A 20,106-nucleotide genomic window follows, 5' to 3' on the forward strand; every position below is an offset into this window, starting at 1 on the left:
TTCCTATACTACCAGAACAATCTGCTGCTTTGAGTGGAATTGTCTTTCCTATACTACTTGAGTGCTCGGCAGATCCGAGTCTTCTCTTTCGTAGACCTGTATACAGCTCTGCAGTGTTGAAAGGGTTGGTTACTGAACTGTAATTCTAATGAATGGGTTTATTAAAAGACTGAGTCAAAAAGGGTGATGTCCCTGTTAGCATGAATATTTTAATGGTGATGGAAGAGCACTGCAAGGTCACCCTTCGGATTTGTATAAACACTCTACCTATACAGTATGAAGTAGGTGGGTAGGTTCCTGATCACAGGGAACAGACTTGCTGTGAACAATTAAAATATGCACATTTTAATATGAAGCCTAAGAGCTTCTCCACATAGACTGTCAGGGTAAATCATGATGCTGGAAAACTTGTCACTCATTTTCAGAGCTCAAGATCCCATAGAAAACACTCCTACATATAAGATCACCATACAACAGAAAATCATTACTTTGCTTACTTGGCCCATTCTGGGTGGTTTGCGACTGTCTCATTGATCAGGCTGCTAGTCACTTCAATTATATGCACGCTCTCCTGGTGTACCTGAAAAGATGAAGCCGAGATACAGTAATTTCTCCTAGTTTTCCAAACCTATAAGCACAAAGCAAAGTGGTGAGGGGAACCACCAGTACAGTGCTACCCCGTTACAATGCTGTTGTCGGAGACCACGTTATTTGTGTTTCGCTATAACGAATACTGGCATTTTTGTTCCCGAAATGATTTACATTGCCCTCAAGCCAAATTAATATTGTAGCATATGGTGGAAAATGAAGGAAGGAGACACACACAATTTGCAGGTACTCAAATCCACAGTTTATTGGGATGATTATTCCCAGCCCGTTAGCCTGGGCCACACCAAACACAACAAACACTCTCACAGCAGCACATTCACACAGCAGCTTGTCTCACACGGCTCTGCCCGTGCTGATGTGGGCACCCCCCTATATGCTTTCATATCCCCGCCTCCCTGGACGTAACCCACCACTCCCAGCTTTGGCAAGCTTACCGCTTCCTACTAACACACACACACACACACACAAACAAACAACAGGGTTCATAGACCAGTCATGCAACAGTATAAATCCTGGGTCGCTACAATATATACATTATAACAGTAATAATACACTGCAAGCACGGGAGCTACTATATGTTCCAGTTTCAAATTAAATGTGTTTAAATACAGTAACATAAAAACAACAATAAAACTAAATCAAAGTGTTGTAGGTTTTCTTTTCATTTTTTTTTTGTTTCTATTACAATTTATCCTAGCATAATTCACAATAACATCACCAGGATCACTTAAAGTATCTGGAACGTCCACCCAACGTTTGCAAGTCAAACTGCATTATGGGGGAAATGGGAGCCATGACCTTACCGTGTTATAACCGATCTGCACTATATCAAGTCACGTTATAACGGAGTAGCACTGTAGTTTCGTCATAGTGAATAAAGTTAGTCAGTGTGGGGAAACGAATATTTTTTGCTGACCCTTTGCAACGGGGCCGTTGGAATTCCTTTTAGACTCCCCACACCCCAAGTGTCATTTTAATGCTACTCACACCACAAAAATTCCACCTTGCTCAGATTTGTCCAAAAGGTCAAATATACTGGTTTATTACACACGTCTTTGTGTGTATCCATCTGTGTATGTGTGTGTGAGTGTGTGTCTATACGTGTACATGTTTCTACATGTTTGTGTGTGTCTGTTTCTCTGTGCGAGTCTGTTTGTCTCTGAATAAGTAACTGACTGACAGCGTGTGTGTGTGTGTGTGTGTGTGTGTGTGTGTGTGTCTGTCAGTCATGTGTGTGTGTGTCTCTGAGCATGTGTGTGTCTGTCTCTGAGCGAGTGTGTGTGCATTCTTAGATCAGAAGGCCCCTCTTTCCACACTCTACCTTTGCAGTGAGCAGCAGGGCCAGCAGTAAGGTCCCCATGACCAGCAGGAGGATGATGAAAATGCTGATGAGCTTATCCAGTGATCTCTCTAGCCAGATGATCATCTGCAAAGAGAAAAAGACAGCATGTGACTGTCAGGGAGTGGCTTGGGGGGTCTCATACACGCAGGAGCTGCTCAACACATGGAGAAACCTGCGTCACACCCACAACACTTCTGATCCACCGAGACTCTGAACAACGACGTTTTACACAGATCCATTAGATTTGGGCAAACTTCTCACCACAACAATCATGAGCCTTGCAATAGTCTAACTTATCAGTGCAACAAATGTACCACAGACAAAAGCATTGGTAACCTATACTTAATCTAAGATAACTGAAGAAAATACATTAAATATAAGCTATTAGTGAGGATTAGCCACAAATTAACATGACAAAAACCAAAAATAAAAAATTTCTAGTAGTTTAACAATCTTTGAGGGGGAAAAAAAAGGGATTGGCACCCTTACACTCATACATACTAATTAAAAAAAAAAAAAAAAAATATATATATATATATATATATATATATATATATATATATATATATATATATATATATATATATATTTTCATTGACTGAAAACCATTACACAGTAATTAAGCTCCATTATAAAGTCCATTGTCAGACAAGTGGCAATTGTTTTCAACATCTGAAGAAGAATGCTTTGGCAATACAGCAGATAATGGTCAAGACAAAGGAGTTAGATTCACGTTCAACAAAAGCACCCGTAGCAAAGGAAATAGCTACAGAACACTTTCAAAGGAATATGTAATACCAAAATCCACAATCAGATAAATAACCAAGAAGTGCAAAATAACAAATTCAACTTGAAATGCTTGAAAGATGTGGACGTCACAAGAAAATTACAGGTGCAGCAGGTAGGAAAATCATCTGAGCAGCTAAAAAAAATGCACAATTAATAGCCAAAGACTTTGACTGAGAAGAATCAGACATAATAGTGCACAAAAGAACCGCATGAAGGTACCTGAACAGAGAAGACTTGTATGGAAGTAGACCTTGCTGTAAATCACTTTTAAAGAAAGTTCATAGAACAAAGTCTAAATTTGCCAAGAAATATGAACAGAAATCTGAAGCATTCTTCAACATGAGTCTAAAATAGAACTTTTCCACAAAAATGGGTTACAGTATGTTTGTAGAAAAAAGAGAAAAGCCTTCAATGAAGAAAACCTACCTACAGTTAAATGTGGAGGTGGTTTAATCATCATATGGGCGTGTTAGCAGTTCAGCGACTGGAGATTTTCTTGTGGTTGAAGATCGAATGAATGCAGCCATGTATCAAAACATTCTACAAAGTACAATGATATCACCTGCTCATAGGCTGATTGGCAGACAATTTATCTTTCAACACGACAACAATTCAAAGCATACGGCTACGTCAAAACTGGAGTTACTGAAGAAAATGAAGATAAGTTCTGGAATGGCCTTCGCAAGCACTAGATCTCAATCCAATAGAAATGCTTTGACCTGATCTGACAAAAGCTGTAGCCAAGCACTGTGTATCCAATCTGTCTGAGATCAAAGAAAATGTAAGACATAACGGGCCCAGATATCACCAACAAGATTTTACATACGGTTAAGAACTATCACAAGCTTATGAAAGCCGTAATAAAATAAAAATGAGGACACATGACATACTAAATCAGGGGTGCCACTACTTTTTTCATGAACAAATAGTTTAAAAAAAAAAAAAAGTTTGATAAAGATTAGTTATTAAAATTACAAACAAATGTGTATTTAACTTTGTTTTATTAACAAGTAGTTACTTTTTACTTAGTAAGTATAATAAGTGTAAGGTGCCAATACTTTTGTCTGTGACTGTAACAAACAAACAACTCCTGTGACTGTAACAAACAAACAACTCCCCGGAGACAGATTAAAAGTAAAGCTTTGAACCTTATGGAAGTTACTGTGTTCGGCTGAAGCCCGTTCAAGAAATAATCTCAACCAAAAACTACAGACAGCAATTACAAAGGAAGACAGCCACCAGAAACACGCAGCAAACTTCCTGCCCTGTGTGGCTTTGGTTAAAAGGACTATGCCCATGAACAGCATTCAAGATGCCATATGCTCAAGAATATGCTTTTATAGTAACAGCTAACTAAACTATAAGACATATAGTTGTACTAAAAAAAAGGTGTTAGGCAAACGTTTCTTTCAGTGAGAAGTGTCATGTGTGTATTCACACTGCTTCACCACAGCTTCAGTAAAAAAGAAAAGTTAGATATCTCTATGGTCACGTTGAGATATAGGGCTCGATAAACAGAACTGAAGATCACAAAGCTTGTTTGCTAAAGTTAAATAGTGTTGGGTATTCCTGAAACCTCTCCTCTATAACAAGGATTTGTTTTAGTTGCCCGTATGTGGATGTAACCCAAGTGATTTCAGGATTTTTCAATGATCTTATGAGACGCACTCGAAAATCCTATTGTTTGATATAATTAAGCTACTAGTAAACCCTGGAATGAATCATTATAAAATGTACTGTAGCTCCACTTCCCAATAGTGATGTCTGTATTAGTACATGGTGATTAAGCGGTAAAAGCACAGCAAGGTGGTTCACTATATTGTACGTTAGTATATTCAATGTACAATTTCATCAAGTCAGTTAATATGTGATTAATACTGAGAGGTTATACAGTCACTAAACAAGAGATGGAACTCCTTAACAATTAATAGATTATCGCCAGCCTTGGCATTTATTTTGCATTGATCACTGACTGATTAATTGTCCTGGTGCCCTATTCAGTGCCTCAAGTATATATAATATTATAAGCACATGCATATTTCAGTTGCCTTTCAAGGCCTTCCTGAAGAGTCTATATTTTTTTGCTTCTTGGTTTTGAGTAATTTTACCTGTCCAATATTCAACTGGGAAATTGGTTGTGGATTGCATCTCTACTTAACATCAAGGGTGGATAAAGTGATTAGTCAGAGAGCTATGGAATTTAGTGGAGTTGCACTTCGTCATTTAAAAATGCGGTTTACAATGTCAAATTAGGGTCGCACAAGACTCCTATTCTCAACCTGCCACATCTTAATTTATCCATGACATTGAGTTAACAATATGTTACTTTACAACAAATGCAGAGCAGGAGAGATTGCTGCCTGTGTTTAGGATTTTAAAAGCTGCCCTACCATGATGTGCTGTGGCTGCATTGGGTGGATTCGGCCATCTAAGCTTGTTCAGGCTGTGGCAGGGAACTAAGCAAGACACAGTGGCTGAAATCTTAAAGGGGAGCTATCCGAGGCCTCAAAAGCATCATTACTTTTGTTTAAGATCTCTTGGTTGTTTGCTTGTATTTTACACCTCATTTTGGAATATGAAGATATTTCAAAGACAATCCCATCGAAGCAGAATGGCTGCTGCTTCTTGGTACACGATCACTTCCTGTGCTGTAGCTCAGTTTCACTCCAATGGTCTAGCTACATTCAGACCATGTGACCTACCATACCTTGTTTTTTTTTAATAACAGCATCCTACAATACCTGCATATGATGCCAATGCATACCAATGGAATTTGTAAAACCTTGGTTAACACTCCTTTAATAGTAAACTGGAGGCCATGAAAGGAAGTTACTACTTTTATAACTGGAATAACTAATTCAGACACTAATCCTTCAGTCTTTTGTTTTGATCCATCCCAAGCCATATCATTTGAACGAAAATCATCCAAACAACCTTGTAACGCAGGTTTCTCCATGTTGCCCAAAATAATATTTTCACAGTTGCATGTAGTACTATGTTAGGCTAAAATACCATTTTGGACTGTGTGTGAAGTTCATGTAATTAAACAAACACTAGATAAGAATCCTTTCCATTTTCAAACCTGATGTTTCCCTGAATCCCTTTCTGAAATGAAAACAGTCCTGTTTTTATACCGCCACCCCAAAACACTACCACTGACTCAATACAGACATCTACTGGAATACAGGAAAAGCTGTGTGTTTCATACAGCAAGCTTTGTTATTTCGACCCTGTGGGACCATTTCCCACACCAAAGAAGACACACAAGCAAGACAAAAGAGTGTCTGAAAACTGATTGACTTCAACAGAGGACGGCTGTAACAATTTGTCGAATTGGACCATGCTTTCTGTTTACTGATTTATTCTGTGTAGTAGCTACTTGATGTAGCTTTTTCAGAAAGCTTCACCAAAGATTAATTTTCCTGTCGGCTGACTGTCAAGCAATTCAAGGAGAGACCGTTGAGTTAAATAGACATAATCCAAACTGTTGACAGGGAAGCCTCAAACCACCAGTATTCAAAAAGGCACAAAAAGCTAAACCTTTGAACCTGACACCCCCATTTCAGTCAACCACAGTCTAAAAGGGTGTGCTTGCCTTCCATGCAACTCTTCCACTCAAGTGTTAAAAATGTTAGACAAATTACAGAAGGTCTTATTTAGCCGAATAAGATTACTAACTAGATCTGTATTACACAGTAAAGGGAAATTGATAGTTTGTTACAGTAATATGAGACAAAAGCAGGTATACCTAAATGCAAATGAAATACAAAACTAATATATCTGAAATTAAATTATTATGGCACTGACATGTTTACTGTTAAAATATGCACTACCCTCAATTAGCACAGTACAGTTTATAATCCATCGATTTTACCCCCCTTTTTTTCTATCTAGAGCTTACAATTGACAAGTGAAGCCTCAAGCAAAGGATTTCCTCTTAAGTAAAAAAAGAAAAAACCCACATCCGACTACTGCAGCGTTAAAAACATGAAAACTTGCAGTGTTGTGGGGTTTGGTTTCTTATGAGAGAAACTGCTGGATCGCCACAAAGGAGGAGCTGTGTATATTAAATATGTTTTTATAAATAACATCAGCATTCCTAGTTTTCACCTGTTACTTGGACAAAGTAGACAGCAATTTGAAATCTGTATCGGCAACAGACCAAGATTAATTATCTGAGAAATCATTTAGGACTATACAAAAACACTGAAGTGGTTAGTAATGGTTACAATTCGAATGGAGTTTATAGCAAGATTTTGAGTTTCTTGTTTCTTTAATACAAGTGGGTTCTTTCTAGAACAGTATAGCCAGTATTAAAAAAACTGAACCAAGACACCAGCATCTAAATCAATTAAGCACATTATTTAATATGCACTGGTTAGTAAATGAGGAATATTGTTTTAGAAATCTAGGGTCTGATTTTCCCACTGTGGGCCTGTGATTTGCCTATAGGAGAAACTCTAAGCCCTATAGTTAAATCAATGTAGGTATCAAGTTTTACTTTAACTGTGGGAATTAATTACTGAATAACATGGGTCTGTTCCAAATAATTTTAGTCACATATAATGGCTTTCCAAAAAGACCTTCCGTAGCTTACGCTAATTTCAAATACCAGCAAATTAAAAAAAAAAAAACCTGAAGCTTATGACTTTTAGCAGCAAATTATAAGGAATGGTAAAGGTGAATAGTGTATGGATAGTGTATAATGCCAGCTTCTAATGGGTATGCGCACACTCACACATACATACAGTACACACTCTCTATCATTCTTCAGCTGTCCTGGTATTACCTGCTTGTTAAGCCAATGCCACAGCTTTGGGAAGAAGACAAGAAGACATCGGGGGTATTATTGAAGAAAAACATGATGGACGCAAATGAAAGGCACACATATTTTAAAAGCCTTTACTCCAGTCTTTCATTAACTATTTTGATTTAATTAAATATTTTGAAAGAGATAAAACACCTGTTCATTTTACAAAACTAGAACCAAACAACCTAGTTACATACTTCAAGTTCTCTTACTCTCTAGGCATTTTGATTTTTTATTTTGTAACATAACATGCTTTTCTTTTTTTCTTAAAAAAAAAAAAAAAAAAAGGAGTTAAAGAATTAAAGAATAGAGGAAACGCTTGAAAATATGGTCCTAAGTGTTTTAAATATCAATGTTGACAGACCTTGATTAGCACTAACTTTGAACTACCACTTCTCAGGTACATGCAGACAGCCTGGGTCTACTTAAATTACCATAACTAACCATCTGCTCCATATCATCCCTTTTAAATGACGCACGTTATCTCATGTTTACCCTGTGAAGTTTATCTGATTGTTATAACTAACATAAAACAGGTGTTTGAGAGTTAGACTAATTTACGTTACTAAAGTTTCTGAAAACCTCAAATAAACCAACATAGGCCATTAGAAACAATTTGAGATTCAAGCCATCCATTCTTAAATCTACGCTGAATCTACACTGTACTACACAGCCAAGATATACATATATAAATATATTAGCTGCTGCTGATGACAGTCTGTTTCCCCTTTAAGAACAAACAAAATCAAGTGGGGGAAAAAATATCTGTGAAATCTTCAATAAGCTTGCCCAGCACAGTTCTTTTGAAATAATTTTCTTTGAAGGAACACTGCTCGACTCCTAAATCACTCTTGTGTTACACAGGGCAGGGGGTCATTACCTTTGTGTCGACTTTAACAAGAAAATGTCCCAGGCCCCTGATGGGCCCCGGAGCCAGCGCATCCTGCCGCTCCATCACAGAATTCTCAACCACCTCCCACCAGGAAACCAGGTTCCTCCTGGCAAAATTCATCAGTCCGAAGTGCTGGACCAGCTTCTTCACAACCCACACTGTCAACAGCAGGAAGAGCACAGAGACCGGCTGAACAAACATACAGCAAAGAGATTTACACAACAAGTTTAAAAAATGATACAGAGTGAAGAACTGTTTTTGTAACCTGATCTCAGTTTGCATTCACTGAAATCCAATAGCAGAATTGCTGTGAAAATCGCAGTTCTAAACTATACCACATTGCTTTGTAGAAAGAGATCTGGATATAAGATATCAGGTTAATATCATTATTTTATTTCCATACATACATGAAAGTATTGTCTTAATTTCATCCATGAATCAATTCCTTAGAGTCTAAACATTGTCAAATAATTTTACTAGTTTCTTTTACTATTGGTACATAACCACCATAGGACAGTGGACAGCCATCCTCATAAGTGAAACTAACACAGCATGTTAGTGTGTACTTTCACGTATGCATGGAAAACAAAAGTCTATCAATGTCTTTACTGTCTCCTTAGTGGTTATGTCTTCCACCAGCTAAATTACCAGCTACAGGCACAGACAGCAGCTGTAGAATCCACAGGTTGAGCCAGATCTGCACCAAGACAATGGCCCAGACCAGTAGCACAAAGTAGATATCGCTGGTCTTCTTCTTCTGCAGGAAGAAGCGGATGTCAGGCCGCATCTGGCCACTGGAACCAGAGGGAGGGGAGGAGCTGGTGGAGGGGGCGTGCTTGTCCTTGGAGGATCCTACAAGAGTTATCGTCGGCACGGAGCAATGGAATTATTCACCTAAAATGTCATCATCCATAATGTGATACATTCTGAAATGTGAAAACTAAACCTTTTTAAAAGCCTCAACTCATCTAGTGCTTTCATCAGTGTAAACTCAAAACCCACTTGTTCACAGCTAAGAGACCAAACTATCCTCTCTACAAATTATATGATTAAGAGATTATGTCTCTAGCGCCATATATTACTCCTTAAGCCTATCAAAAGATCCAAGCTTCAAAATGATCTCTACTGGCTGGCGTCCTACAGCTTTCAGGCAACATGATCCAAGCATTTGGAAATGCTATGAAAATGCTTAACCTTTCAAATGTAGATGAATATTATTTCATGCAATGTACCATAATCTACTGTTTATCTAAATTACACTGACTGAACCATTCCCTGTCTATTTTAAAAGATGTAGACGCGTCACTACAACCTGCAAAAAATACGTTTTTCAAGAAGTAAAATGCTGGCCAATCTACTGACCTATCCAGCTCCTTCATCCTCTTTCAAGGCTGTTGTGAACTCAGATGACACAGAATGTATGGACCCTTCATAAACGTTAAACTTTTTACTCTTGGTTTTAAATAAGCAGGAGCTGTCAAATATATGCACTGCAGCTTCAGCGTCACTAGTCACCTGGGGGAGGGGCCACAGGATGATGTTCGTGAGACTCTGCCAAGCCGCTGTAGGAGATCGCCATGGAGATGGTACTGGCAGCAATGAAAAGCACTTTGCTAGAGATCTCACCACCTAGAGGGAGGGAGGGGAATGACAGGAAATGATAACTTTAAAATGGGCTTTTAGCCCATTTCACTGCAGTTGTCAAGGTTTTGTTGGCTAAAGGAATTTTTATCCAAGTACCGATGGAGTGATTCCTTACAATTTGAAGGATATCTTGTTCCTACTAGCATAGCCTCACTTTTAGAAAAACAAAACCCACTCACTTTTCCCATTGACTTTCTGCGTTCCGTGCAGGGTGCCCACAATCATGAGGGAAACGAGAATCAAGAAGACAGGGGTCCGCCACGAGCCAGTCACTGAGGCTGCAAACACAGACAGACACTAGGAACACACACACACACACACACCACAGCCACCAGGACACCCTCACTCCTTGCATCTCATACGTTAGAGGAAGCTCATAGAACATAAATCATGTCCACCGTAACACTGCCACAAGTAGAAAATAAATAAAACTATCAGGTTGATAACAAATTAGTTTTTTTGTAAAATGTTATCTGTATGCAAAAACATCAAAAATGTTTTGCTTTCCTGACCTAAAACAGAGCATCTAGACCCTTATGCTTTGTTCACAGAGTGACTGAGTGGCGACATGGAAGGAAGACAGTGTAAACTGGCAAGACAACAGTGTCTGGTATCAGATTGAACAGATGTCCACAGAAGGATAAACTATGGAAGAAAGTAATAAACAAGACTCAGCAAGGGAGTACAACTGAGCATTAATGTGGAAGTCATTAGTAATATGTTTCCTCTTGTCCAGCAGACTTTATATACAGTAATACCCTCCAACACCATCCCACTTGTTGAAAAGGAATGTAATATTAAGGCAGAAGGTCTATAGGATGAAGATATTTCTTTACATTTTTTTAATAGTATTACTGAGGTGTTTAATTGTAATGCAGTCCTGCAATTGTAATGACAGTGTCAGTCTTGATTAAATGTTGTATGGTAAGTCTGTTATGTCTACCAGGATGCTGAGGGGAATGTAAAGATCTTGAAGGGCAATACTGTATGAAGTCTTCACATCTCAAGGTGATATTTACTCACCCAAATAGAAGAGCAGGACCGTCCACACAGGTACAGAAATGGCTCTCAGATAGGGCTGTGTGCTGGGAGTCCATTTGAATAGCACAGCCAACAGGTAACCAGCAACTAGTGTAAAAACCTATGGGGAAAGTGCAAACATTTCTATAGAAAACATATAACTGAAAACTTTAATTTCACTATGTAAAGACAGGGGAGGGGTAGGGAAGTGGAATTACTTCAGGAGCAACCCCCTTGTTGACCAATGACCCAGAACATGTTTGTCCTGATAATATAGTAATAATAATATGCACAGTAGTACAGAAGAGGCAGAAATATTAAGAAGTATATAAAAAAAAAATGAAAAAAAACTAAAACAATTGTTGTTTAAGGCTATTCTTTTTCCACTTTCTATAACATTCAGAGTTCCAATGCACTGATATTTTATCTCTAAAATCTATTTGAACTTGCTTTTAGGTGGTCTGGATTATTCTTACTGTCTAGCAGTATGTGACAATTTGACCTTTCAACTCTATTGGTCTAGCCTATTCTAATGTGCATATACAGACAGGGTGGGTAGGTCGGACCACTTAAGTTGATTGGCTATTTAGGACACTTGATTTGAATAGAATATGGAGTCCTAGGCAGCATTTTTCAGACAAGCTCACAGACAGGTAAAGGCATAGAGAAAAATCACAACAACTCAATATCTGTATTAATATTGTTTCCCCTTTAGAAAAAACCCTATCACACACAGAATGGATCTCATGTCTATCCTATTTTGACAAGGAATATGTGAGTTAATCTAACCCAGTCAGTAGAGTCTATTTTTAACTAGGAGGATGTCTGAACAGATGCTGTCCCACCCAACAAGTTTGGAATAAGAGGCTAACAGCATGAAATACAACACGCTACCCCAAAAGATACCTAATTATAGTAATAGTTTAGTCTTTGACGAACAAAAAAAATATCAGAAAAAAGGTTCTATAAAATGTACACATGTTTTGGTATCTGTTTGACAGCAGCATATACTGTATGGTCATTTCAGATACTAGTTTACAAGTTTGCTACATTTGACTGGGATGTGTTGATCTTTTCTAGGCTTCAAATTGCAGTCTGCTGCTTTGACAGGATTAATATAAGATACCAGCACCAGTCTGCAGGGTTGAAAGCAAAGAGTAAAAGTTAAAAAAAAAAAACAGACAGATGTTTACTGTAACTGGTAAATATGGGAACAGTGCTCTAACTTTCTGCTAAAAAAATACTTTGACAAACTTTGGAAAAATTGAAATACAGTAGGGAATCCGTGCAAGATATTACTGTGTCCTCAATATTTCACACTTCGCTTTTCTGCATTGAAATATCCTGCAGCAATTAAATTTTTGACTCCTTACTTATCCATATCAATGAAGCATTAATGACCATCAAGGCTGAATTGATTGGGATAGGCAGACTAGAAATAACAACATTATTTTAGCATCAGCCCAGACTCCTCTATTTATCTTGCACAGCATAGACATACTTGCTAACTCAGTTGTGTTTATGTACTGTACAAGCACAACAAATCCTGAGACTAATGTAATAAATCAAAATGGAATTAATGGGGCCAGACTGGGTATCTTTGGGCAAATTACTCTATATAGTGAAGAACAAAGTGATACTGTAAGTTCAACTGTACAGTACTTTTCAAACAAACTGTACGGTTATTTGAGTGTAAATATAATACAAGATCAGGTTCACAAAACAGGCTATTTCATCCAGCGATTAATAATCTATGTCATTTCTTCTCTTTATAGTGACATTAGGTAAAAGATTAGTGCTAATTGGGCTCTGTAAAACCAGTATAATCTGGCATTATTACCAGTTAAATACTGCAGGCTACCATTGTTGCAGAATGTTTTCTAGAAGCACTTACAGTAAGCCCAATGCTGCAAATTGCATTGCTAAAGCCAGCTTTGTTTATCTTTTTGGAGGTTTCTTGCTGGCAGTGGAATTTGTACTGGGAACGATATACACCATTCTGGCAGTGGAAGTAAGGCTTTGTCTTTGTTTGCATATTTCAGGATGAGAGCATGTCCAAAGTGTCCTACAAGTATTCTCTCTTATTCCTCAGGGCAGGCCTGCTACAACAAAACAAACACCTAAATGCAGTAAACTGAATACAGTAAGATTAGTTTCATTTTAAATTAAAAGGCTTTGATCCCATCCTAGTATTATGAAAGAGAATGGGGGTGTGACCCCAGTTGTGAAACTTTTTTCGTTTAAATGCTCTCTCTCTGCTGCCCTGCAGGAAAACACTACCTTAGATTTCTAGTGAATTGACAAAATCATCACATCTTATACACTGTGGAAACCAGGAATAGATGCATTCTATAACATTATTTTAGTGAAGAGTACGTGGTACTGTATTAACGTGTTTCTAAAAAGCACTAGACAAAACACTGAACACAATTACTATATCAGAAAACACATTCCATTAATAATGACAAGTGAAAAGCACATTTACAATAATAAGCTTGTTGCTTCTACACTGGATCAAACTGCTATGCAATAGGAGTCTTATTCTCATCCGTGTACCTGAACGAGGTATGACAGGTAAGTACCTGTATGTATTGCTATGGGGGTGTGGCGTTCAATCAATTACTCACCCAAACTGCATTGAAGTAGTCCAGTGCACTGTAAATACATCCGCAGGCGTGCCCAATTATCACCTGCACTCCGATGACGCTCCCGAAATAGTAAAGGAAAAAAAGCATAGGCACCCCAGCAACGAGCAACAACAGAGCCTTGAGCCTCTTCAGAACCAGGTCTCCCAGAGTTTCCACGCCGTAGTTAACGAACCACACCGGAAGCAACACAGTCCCCAGTACTATCGGAGTGCCAGTATCCTGGAGGCTGGACAGCCACCTCCGGCCGATTCGGGCGAGTGAGTACTTGAAAGGATGAAGGAACGTGCCACACAGCACAGCCCACAGCAACGGCCGGAGAAACGCCTCCAGAATAAAGTACACCAACACAGCAGCCCCACAGCAGATCGCTACGAATATCATAGCGCCCGTATTGTAAAAGGCCTGTTTTATGTTCTTATCGAATTTGAGGGCCATCGGCTGCTGCATGAGCTGACTGACCATCCCGGACACCGCCGGCTGCACAGACTCGCTGAAGATCGTGCTCGGAGACCGGAGGAGAGTTGGAAAGGCCCGAGAAGACTCGGCCCCCGATCCAGAGGCTTCTCCGGAGACTGCCATTTTCACAAATTGTATACCACTGTCTGGGGGGTGGCTGGCATTTTTGAGACAGTTAAGTCGCTGTCACAATGCAGTATGGGAAATTCCGTCTTCACTGTCCGAAGTTGTCGGTGACCAAAAAAGGAAACCCGAGTCAGAGGAACATTAGAGAAAACTCAATCATAGGCAGCTGTCATGTAACTATGGAGGGTGATTAAAGTTTTCTGCATGCCAGCTGAGAACTGAAGTTCCGCGTACACTACATTGTTTTCTGTTACCCTGCATTCATTTACAATGGTTTCCATGGAAACTGGTACCCACAATCCTTTCTGTTTAGTTTTACTTGGAAGAGATGGCAGGTGTGACTAGACGTAAAAAATAGAGGTGCCGTCTAATCTACTGCGATTAGAGAAAAAAAACCGTAGCAAGTATTGGTGGACTGTCAATCAAAACCCAAATGCGCAAATCAAAGCAGATTGTTTATCTGGAGATGGGAAGCAGCAAGAGCTGTGGCAATAGGTCAGTGTTAAAGTCATGTGATTGCTCTGTTGGGAGATGAGATCCAAGGCGTAATTTCGTGAGACCGAAGAAAACCTGATTTGGCGAAACCGTTCCAGGAATTACAGCTGTATATGTAATACTGGCAAAATACAATAAACATAGCCTCGATTTACGATGGTCTGTACTGTCTATCTATCTATCTATCTATCTATCTATCTATCTATCTATCTATATATATAATATATATATATATAAGATTATTCTAATTAGTTACATGTGGTATAACTACTGCTTGGAACTTGAATGAAAAAAAAAAAAAAAAAAAAGTAGTTATGTCGTGGCAGAAGTCTGGTTTATTTGATAAGGTTAGCTATGTGAAAAAAGACGCTATAGTATGTATAATATATTATTTGGACAAATGTGTTTAAGTACTGATTCTAATGTATAATGCATTATGTATAGTCTCTTTCAATGTGTATTTAATAAAACAAAAAAAAATGTGTTCTATAGGTCACGTGTATACATTTTGTTGTATTAAAAAGAAAGGCACATATTTGTAAACTATGTAGATTTGAGCTATATTTCAATATAATAATTATCTATTTTTTTTAAGGTTCTCCTTTGTCACAGAGATGGAAATCATAAGTTAATTCAGCAGTATAACCTGTAAAGTGTAATTAAAAATATGAACATAAACAACAGATACCTCCTATTTTCCCTATACAAGTAATTGGAAGATTGTAATTCATGGTGGCATTGATGGCTACAGTAGGAAAACAGTATATCTAAAAGCCATCAATAACAACAGAGCTACAGTTTTTAAAAATGTAATTGAAGCTGTACATCAGTTTGGCTTGCCGCCTCGTGTCGGAAGTGATAAAGGCCTTGAAAACAAAGAAGTCCATTTTACATTGGACCATCCTCTTCATGGGCCATTTGCTTTCCATCGTTTATAATACTTCTTTTTAATGTGTTGGGTGGATAAGTAAATTGATACATAGATTTTTTAAACCACTAAGTGTTAATTGTTTCAAGTTTTACATAAAAATCTTTCAGTAGTTTGTGACTTAAATGGCTAGCCAAGACAAGCGTGTGCATCCATATGACAGAGAGAAGGAATCTGAGCTGCAAATCCACCTCCCGACCAGAGTGGGCATTGAGTAAGGTTAGTGGTATGCCTTTACTGAGATGGGCCGACTCAGTCATGGAACTGAACTGGAAGTCGGCCATCTTGGAGAAAAACTGTAGTTGTATGACTGCTGAACAGCTCTATTGTTATCAGCTGTGGTGCGTGCGGTGATTGGATAGAGTGTGGTGCCGCATTGATCACAGGGAGGAGTTTGGCAGTACAAAGGGGACGCAACTACTTGAGTGCAGCCACTTATGCTGATGTTAATACAGCCGGAACAATGTTTATTTTAGGACGAGACCGGGAGCTGAAGCCGCAGAGCCAGCACAAAACCCCTGAATCACTTTCCCCTGCACATCAGCAGCACTCACTCGCCCTGCACGAGTGGATTGTAAATACTTGACACTGTTATTTTATATTTGAACTGTGTATTTTGGACAGCAATCCTGTGTGTCGTACCATTGCTGGTGGTAGGAATACAATTGAAAAGGCCTGTTTGGAACTGTACTTAATGGCTTGGACATTCACTCCTTCCATACACCACTTATCTTCCTGACAATCCACTTAGGGGTTAGGTTGGTTTTGTTGTCAGTTTATTTATTTTTTTTCACTTTTAGAAACTCAAGATCCCCCATAGTATATTTAAAACCAGTTACAAAACAAATGCATGCATGTACCCCCCTGTCAAAGGTATCTGGACAACCCTGGTGGTTTTTGAGGCCTGGGTGTGAGACATCTGTTTTAATCCACACTAGGTATCCCTGACAAGTGAATGTAGTGCTTCAGTAAAATATGTACCTAGTGTATAAGACAGTGTAAGAGATGTGCTATGGTAGAATATGTTTCACAAGTACAAAATATATGCTAACACTAATAATTTTAATTTCGAAAACTGAGCACCGTCTGTCCCTCCCCCTCCAGCTCTTGTTATCCAGAGGCAAACCTTTAATTTCTTCATTTGCCATCTTTACGGCAAAGCGTTGTAGCATAAGGCATAAGCTGTATTGAAAGAAATGTCTCTCAACCCCTCTGCTGTTTGTGATTTTTTTGTTAAATGCTAAAAAAAAAAAGTTGAATGCAGACTGCAAACAATTGTTGAGTTTATACCGACTAAAAAATACATCAATAATGTTAAACTGGCCACTGAATTAAAGGAGAGAGAGACGCATGAGATTAGCAGAATATTTTTTCAATGAAAATATCTCATATTCAGAGGGTAATTATGAGTATGGGATTAAGGTTAATAGTACAAGCACTTGGACTCCTCTGGATGGAAGAGACAAGTGCTTAGATATGTATATTGAAGTAGTTAAACAAGAAAATATAGTAGGACTGAAGATTTTTTTTTTAATTTACCCAATATTGAAGAACAAGCTATAACTGAGTTGTTAAATGATGATGATATCAGTATAAGACCAGCAGATAAATGTTTGGGAACAGTGATAATGAAGACATGACTATATGAAATCTGTAGAATGTGAATTAAAGTATACGGATACATATGAAGAAGTTAAAAGCAGTAAGATCAATAAATCGGTAAAAGAGGTTAAGGAAATTGTGGTGAGACTATACAATAAATGCATTATATCAAAAGAATTACATGCAGCCACATAATGCAAGAACAGGCCTAGCAAGAGGAAATCCTAAAATGCACAAAGAAAATCACCCTATGCGAATGATAGTCAGCACGATTGATAATCCAACACACATAATAGCTGAAATAGCAGAAAAACAACTTAGGTCACACTTTGAGAAATTACCAAGCTATGTTAAGGATACAACACAATTTTTAAAAAGACTTGAATCACTAAAGCACAACCTTCCAGAGAATACAATTTTATTTTGCATGGATGTAAAATCCTTGTATCCAAGTGTCCCTTGTAAAGAAACTTTAGAAGCTTGTCAAAAAGCACTAGATAATAGACTAGATAAATCAATGCAGAGGTGCTGAACATGATCAACGTAGTTTTGGAAAATAGTTATTTTACATTTGATGATAAAAATTACAAACAACGATGGTACAGCAGTAGGATCTAAATTAGGAATGCATTTTGCCAGTACATGGGGAAATGGGAAGAACAATTACTTAGAAAATCAGAAAGAGAACCTTTAGAATACATTCGGTTTGTAGATGATATTTTTGGGGTTTGGACACATGGAGAAGAATCTCTTTTCCAGTTTCATAAAATGGCAAATGAAATACACAGTAATATTAAGGTGGACCTTCGATGGACAAGAAAATAAATATAATTTTTAGATACCGTAGTAAAACTTGAAGAAGGTTCAATTGAGACTGACCTCTTCTGTAAAGCTACTGACATGCACCAGTATTTACACATGTCCTCTGCACATCCAATACACACTAGGGCAATCCCAAAGGGGCTAGGAATAAGAATGAATATGCTAAAGAAAGTGACTGTGTAAAACAAAGAAATGTATTAAAAACAAATCTTAAAATAAAGAGGAGACAAAGAAAGAATTATAGAGACAGAGTTAAGAAAAGTGGATAAACTAAAAAGAGATGATCTTCTAGATTATAAAAATAGAGATAAAAAGGACAAGAGAGTCCCATTAGTAATGACTTTGGAAACAATTTCGGACTCTACATAATTCAGAAAAATTGAAAAAAGGATTCTTAAGGCCCCAGTTGTAGCATTCAAAAGAGAAGCTAATTTAGGTGATATTTTAGTTCACAGTAAACATAAAAGAATAATTGACAGAATAGGATCTGCAAATACTTGCACTAGTACATGTAAAGTGTGTAAATACATGGACAAAAGAAAAAAATATATAAATAAACACAAGAACAACACATATCCACTAAATACTAATATCTACTGTAAAAATAGCAATGTTGTTTATGGAATAGCCTGTGAAAAATGTGATGAAATAAAAGACTGGAACAACTTTATATAAAAGAATTCAGAACCACCTTTCAGTAATTAGAAATAAAAAAAATGAATGAACCAATAGAACAGCACTTCAGCAGTCAAGGACATGACATGAATGATGTAAAGTTTGTAGTATTAGAGCAGCTAAAATTAGACAATGCGACATATAGAAGAATAAAAGAAAGTAAATGGATAAATAGATTGAACACGGTGATGCCAGCGGGACTCAACCGAAAAGAATGAAATAATTAACTCCAATAAATGTAGAACATTTAAATAAATAAATAAACAAAATTCATTAAAAGTTGTGAATGCTGATGCGCTGGGGAGACCAAATCAAGGCTGATCTACAGAGCCAGCATGGCATGAGAATAGAAATATAAGATTATTTAAAATAATGTTAATTAGAATTGAAATAAAATTAAAGATATAAGTGCAAATGATGACACAATCTGTAGAACACCGTGACATCATGGAAGAATAAATATAAACAATAACAAGTCGTTGTCATGCCATCAAACACCTAGAAATACCTCCAATGTTTTGATTCAAACACATGCTCCCTTGAGAAAGACATGTACAGCATATCAAAACGTTGGGCAGCTGGCTCTTTGATATATATATATATATACATTACAGTGCAGTCCATTTTTAAGAATCACACCCGTCCCGGATGATTTGATTCTTATAAGCGGTTGATTGTTAAAAGCGGATGCTGTTGCAAATTTCACAGTGTTTTCATTAAGCAAAATGGATGCAATTAGGAGTTTTACTCAATGATCAATTCAAAAACTGTCCATTATGTCAACATGAAGAACATAAGAAAGTTTACAAATTAAGAGGAGGCCAAAACGGCCCATCTTGCTTGTTTGGTTGTTAGTAGCTTATTGATCAAAATTTCATCAAGCAGCTTCTTGAAGGATTACAGGGTGTCAGCTTCAACAACATTACTGGGGAGTAATTCCAGACCCTCACCAGCTTTCTCTGTGTAAAAATGTGCCTCCTATTTTCTGTTCTGAATGCTCCTTTGTCTAAACTCCATTTGTGACCCCTGGTGTCCTTGTTTCTTTTTTCAGGCTGAAAAAGTCCCTTGGGTCGACACTGTCATTACCTTTTAGATTTTGAATGCTTGAATTGTGTCGCCACTGTAGTCTTCTTTGTTCAAGACTGCTGGAAGATTCAATTCTTTTAGCCTGTCTGCATATGACATGCCTTTTAAGCCCGGAATAATTCTGGTCGCTCTTCTTTGCTGCTCTTTCTAGAGCAGCTATAT

General features: G+C 37.7%; 1 protein-coding gene across 6 annotated transcripts in view; it reads right to left on the minus strand.

Moving 5' to 3' along the window:
• LOC121314696 (transmembrane protein 245-like) overlaps positions 1-15,024 on the minus strand; it is a 43,057-nt gene extending 28,033 nt beyond the window's left edge. For 3 of the 6 annotated variants that reach the window (XR_005950129.1, XM_041248214.1, XM_041248216.1), the window contains exons 1-9: positions 13,734-15,024; positions 11,110-11,227; positions 10,266-10,364; positions 9,958-10,071; positions 9,091-9,294; positions 8,431-8,600; positions 7,530-7,553; positions 1,931-2,035; positions 498-580 (exon numbers count right to left, since the gene is read on the minus strand). Coding sequence is in view for 5 of the 6 variants with exons in the window: in XM_041248214.1 (XP_041104148.1) it covers positions 498-580; positions 1,931-2,035; positions 7,530-7,553; positions 8,431-8,600; positions 9,091-9,294; positions 9,958-10,071; positions 10,266-10,364; positions 11,110-11,227; positions 13,734-14,333 (1,517 nt within the window). In the remaining variant the exon portion in view is untranslated. The remainder of the gene's footprint in view (positions 1-497; positions 581-1,930; positions 2,036-7,529; positions 7,554-8,430; positions 8,601-9,090; positions 9,295-9,957; positions 10,072-10,265; positions 10,365-11,109; positions 11,228-13,733) is intronic. The other 3 variants (XM_041248212.1, XM_041248215.1, XM_041248213.1) reach the window with 3 other exon arrangements.
• Positions 15,025-20,106: the final 5,082 nt, after the last annotated feature.

The sequence above is a fragment of the Polyodon spathula genome, chromosome 4 (assembly GCF_017654505.1).
Source record: "Polyodon spathula isolate WHYD16114869_AA chromosome 4, ASM1765450v1, whole genome shotgun sequence".
NCBI classification, from domain to species: domain Eukaryota; kingdom Metazoa; phylum Chordata; class Actinopteri; order Acipenseriformes; family Polyodontidae; genus Polyodon; species Polyodon spathula.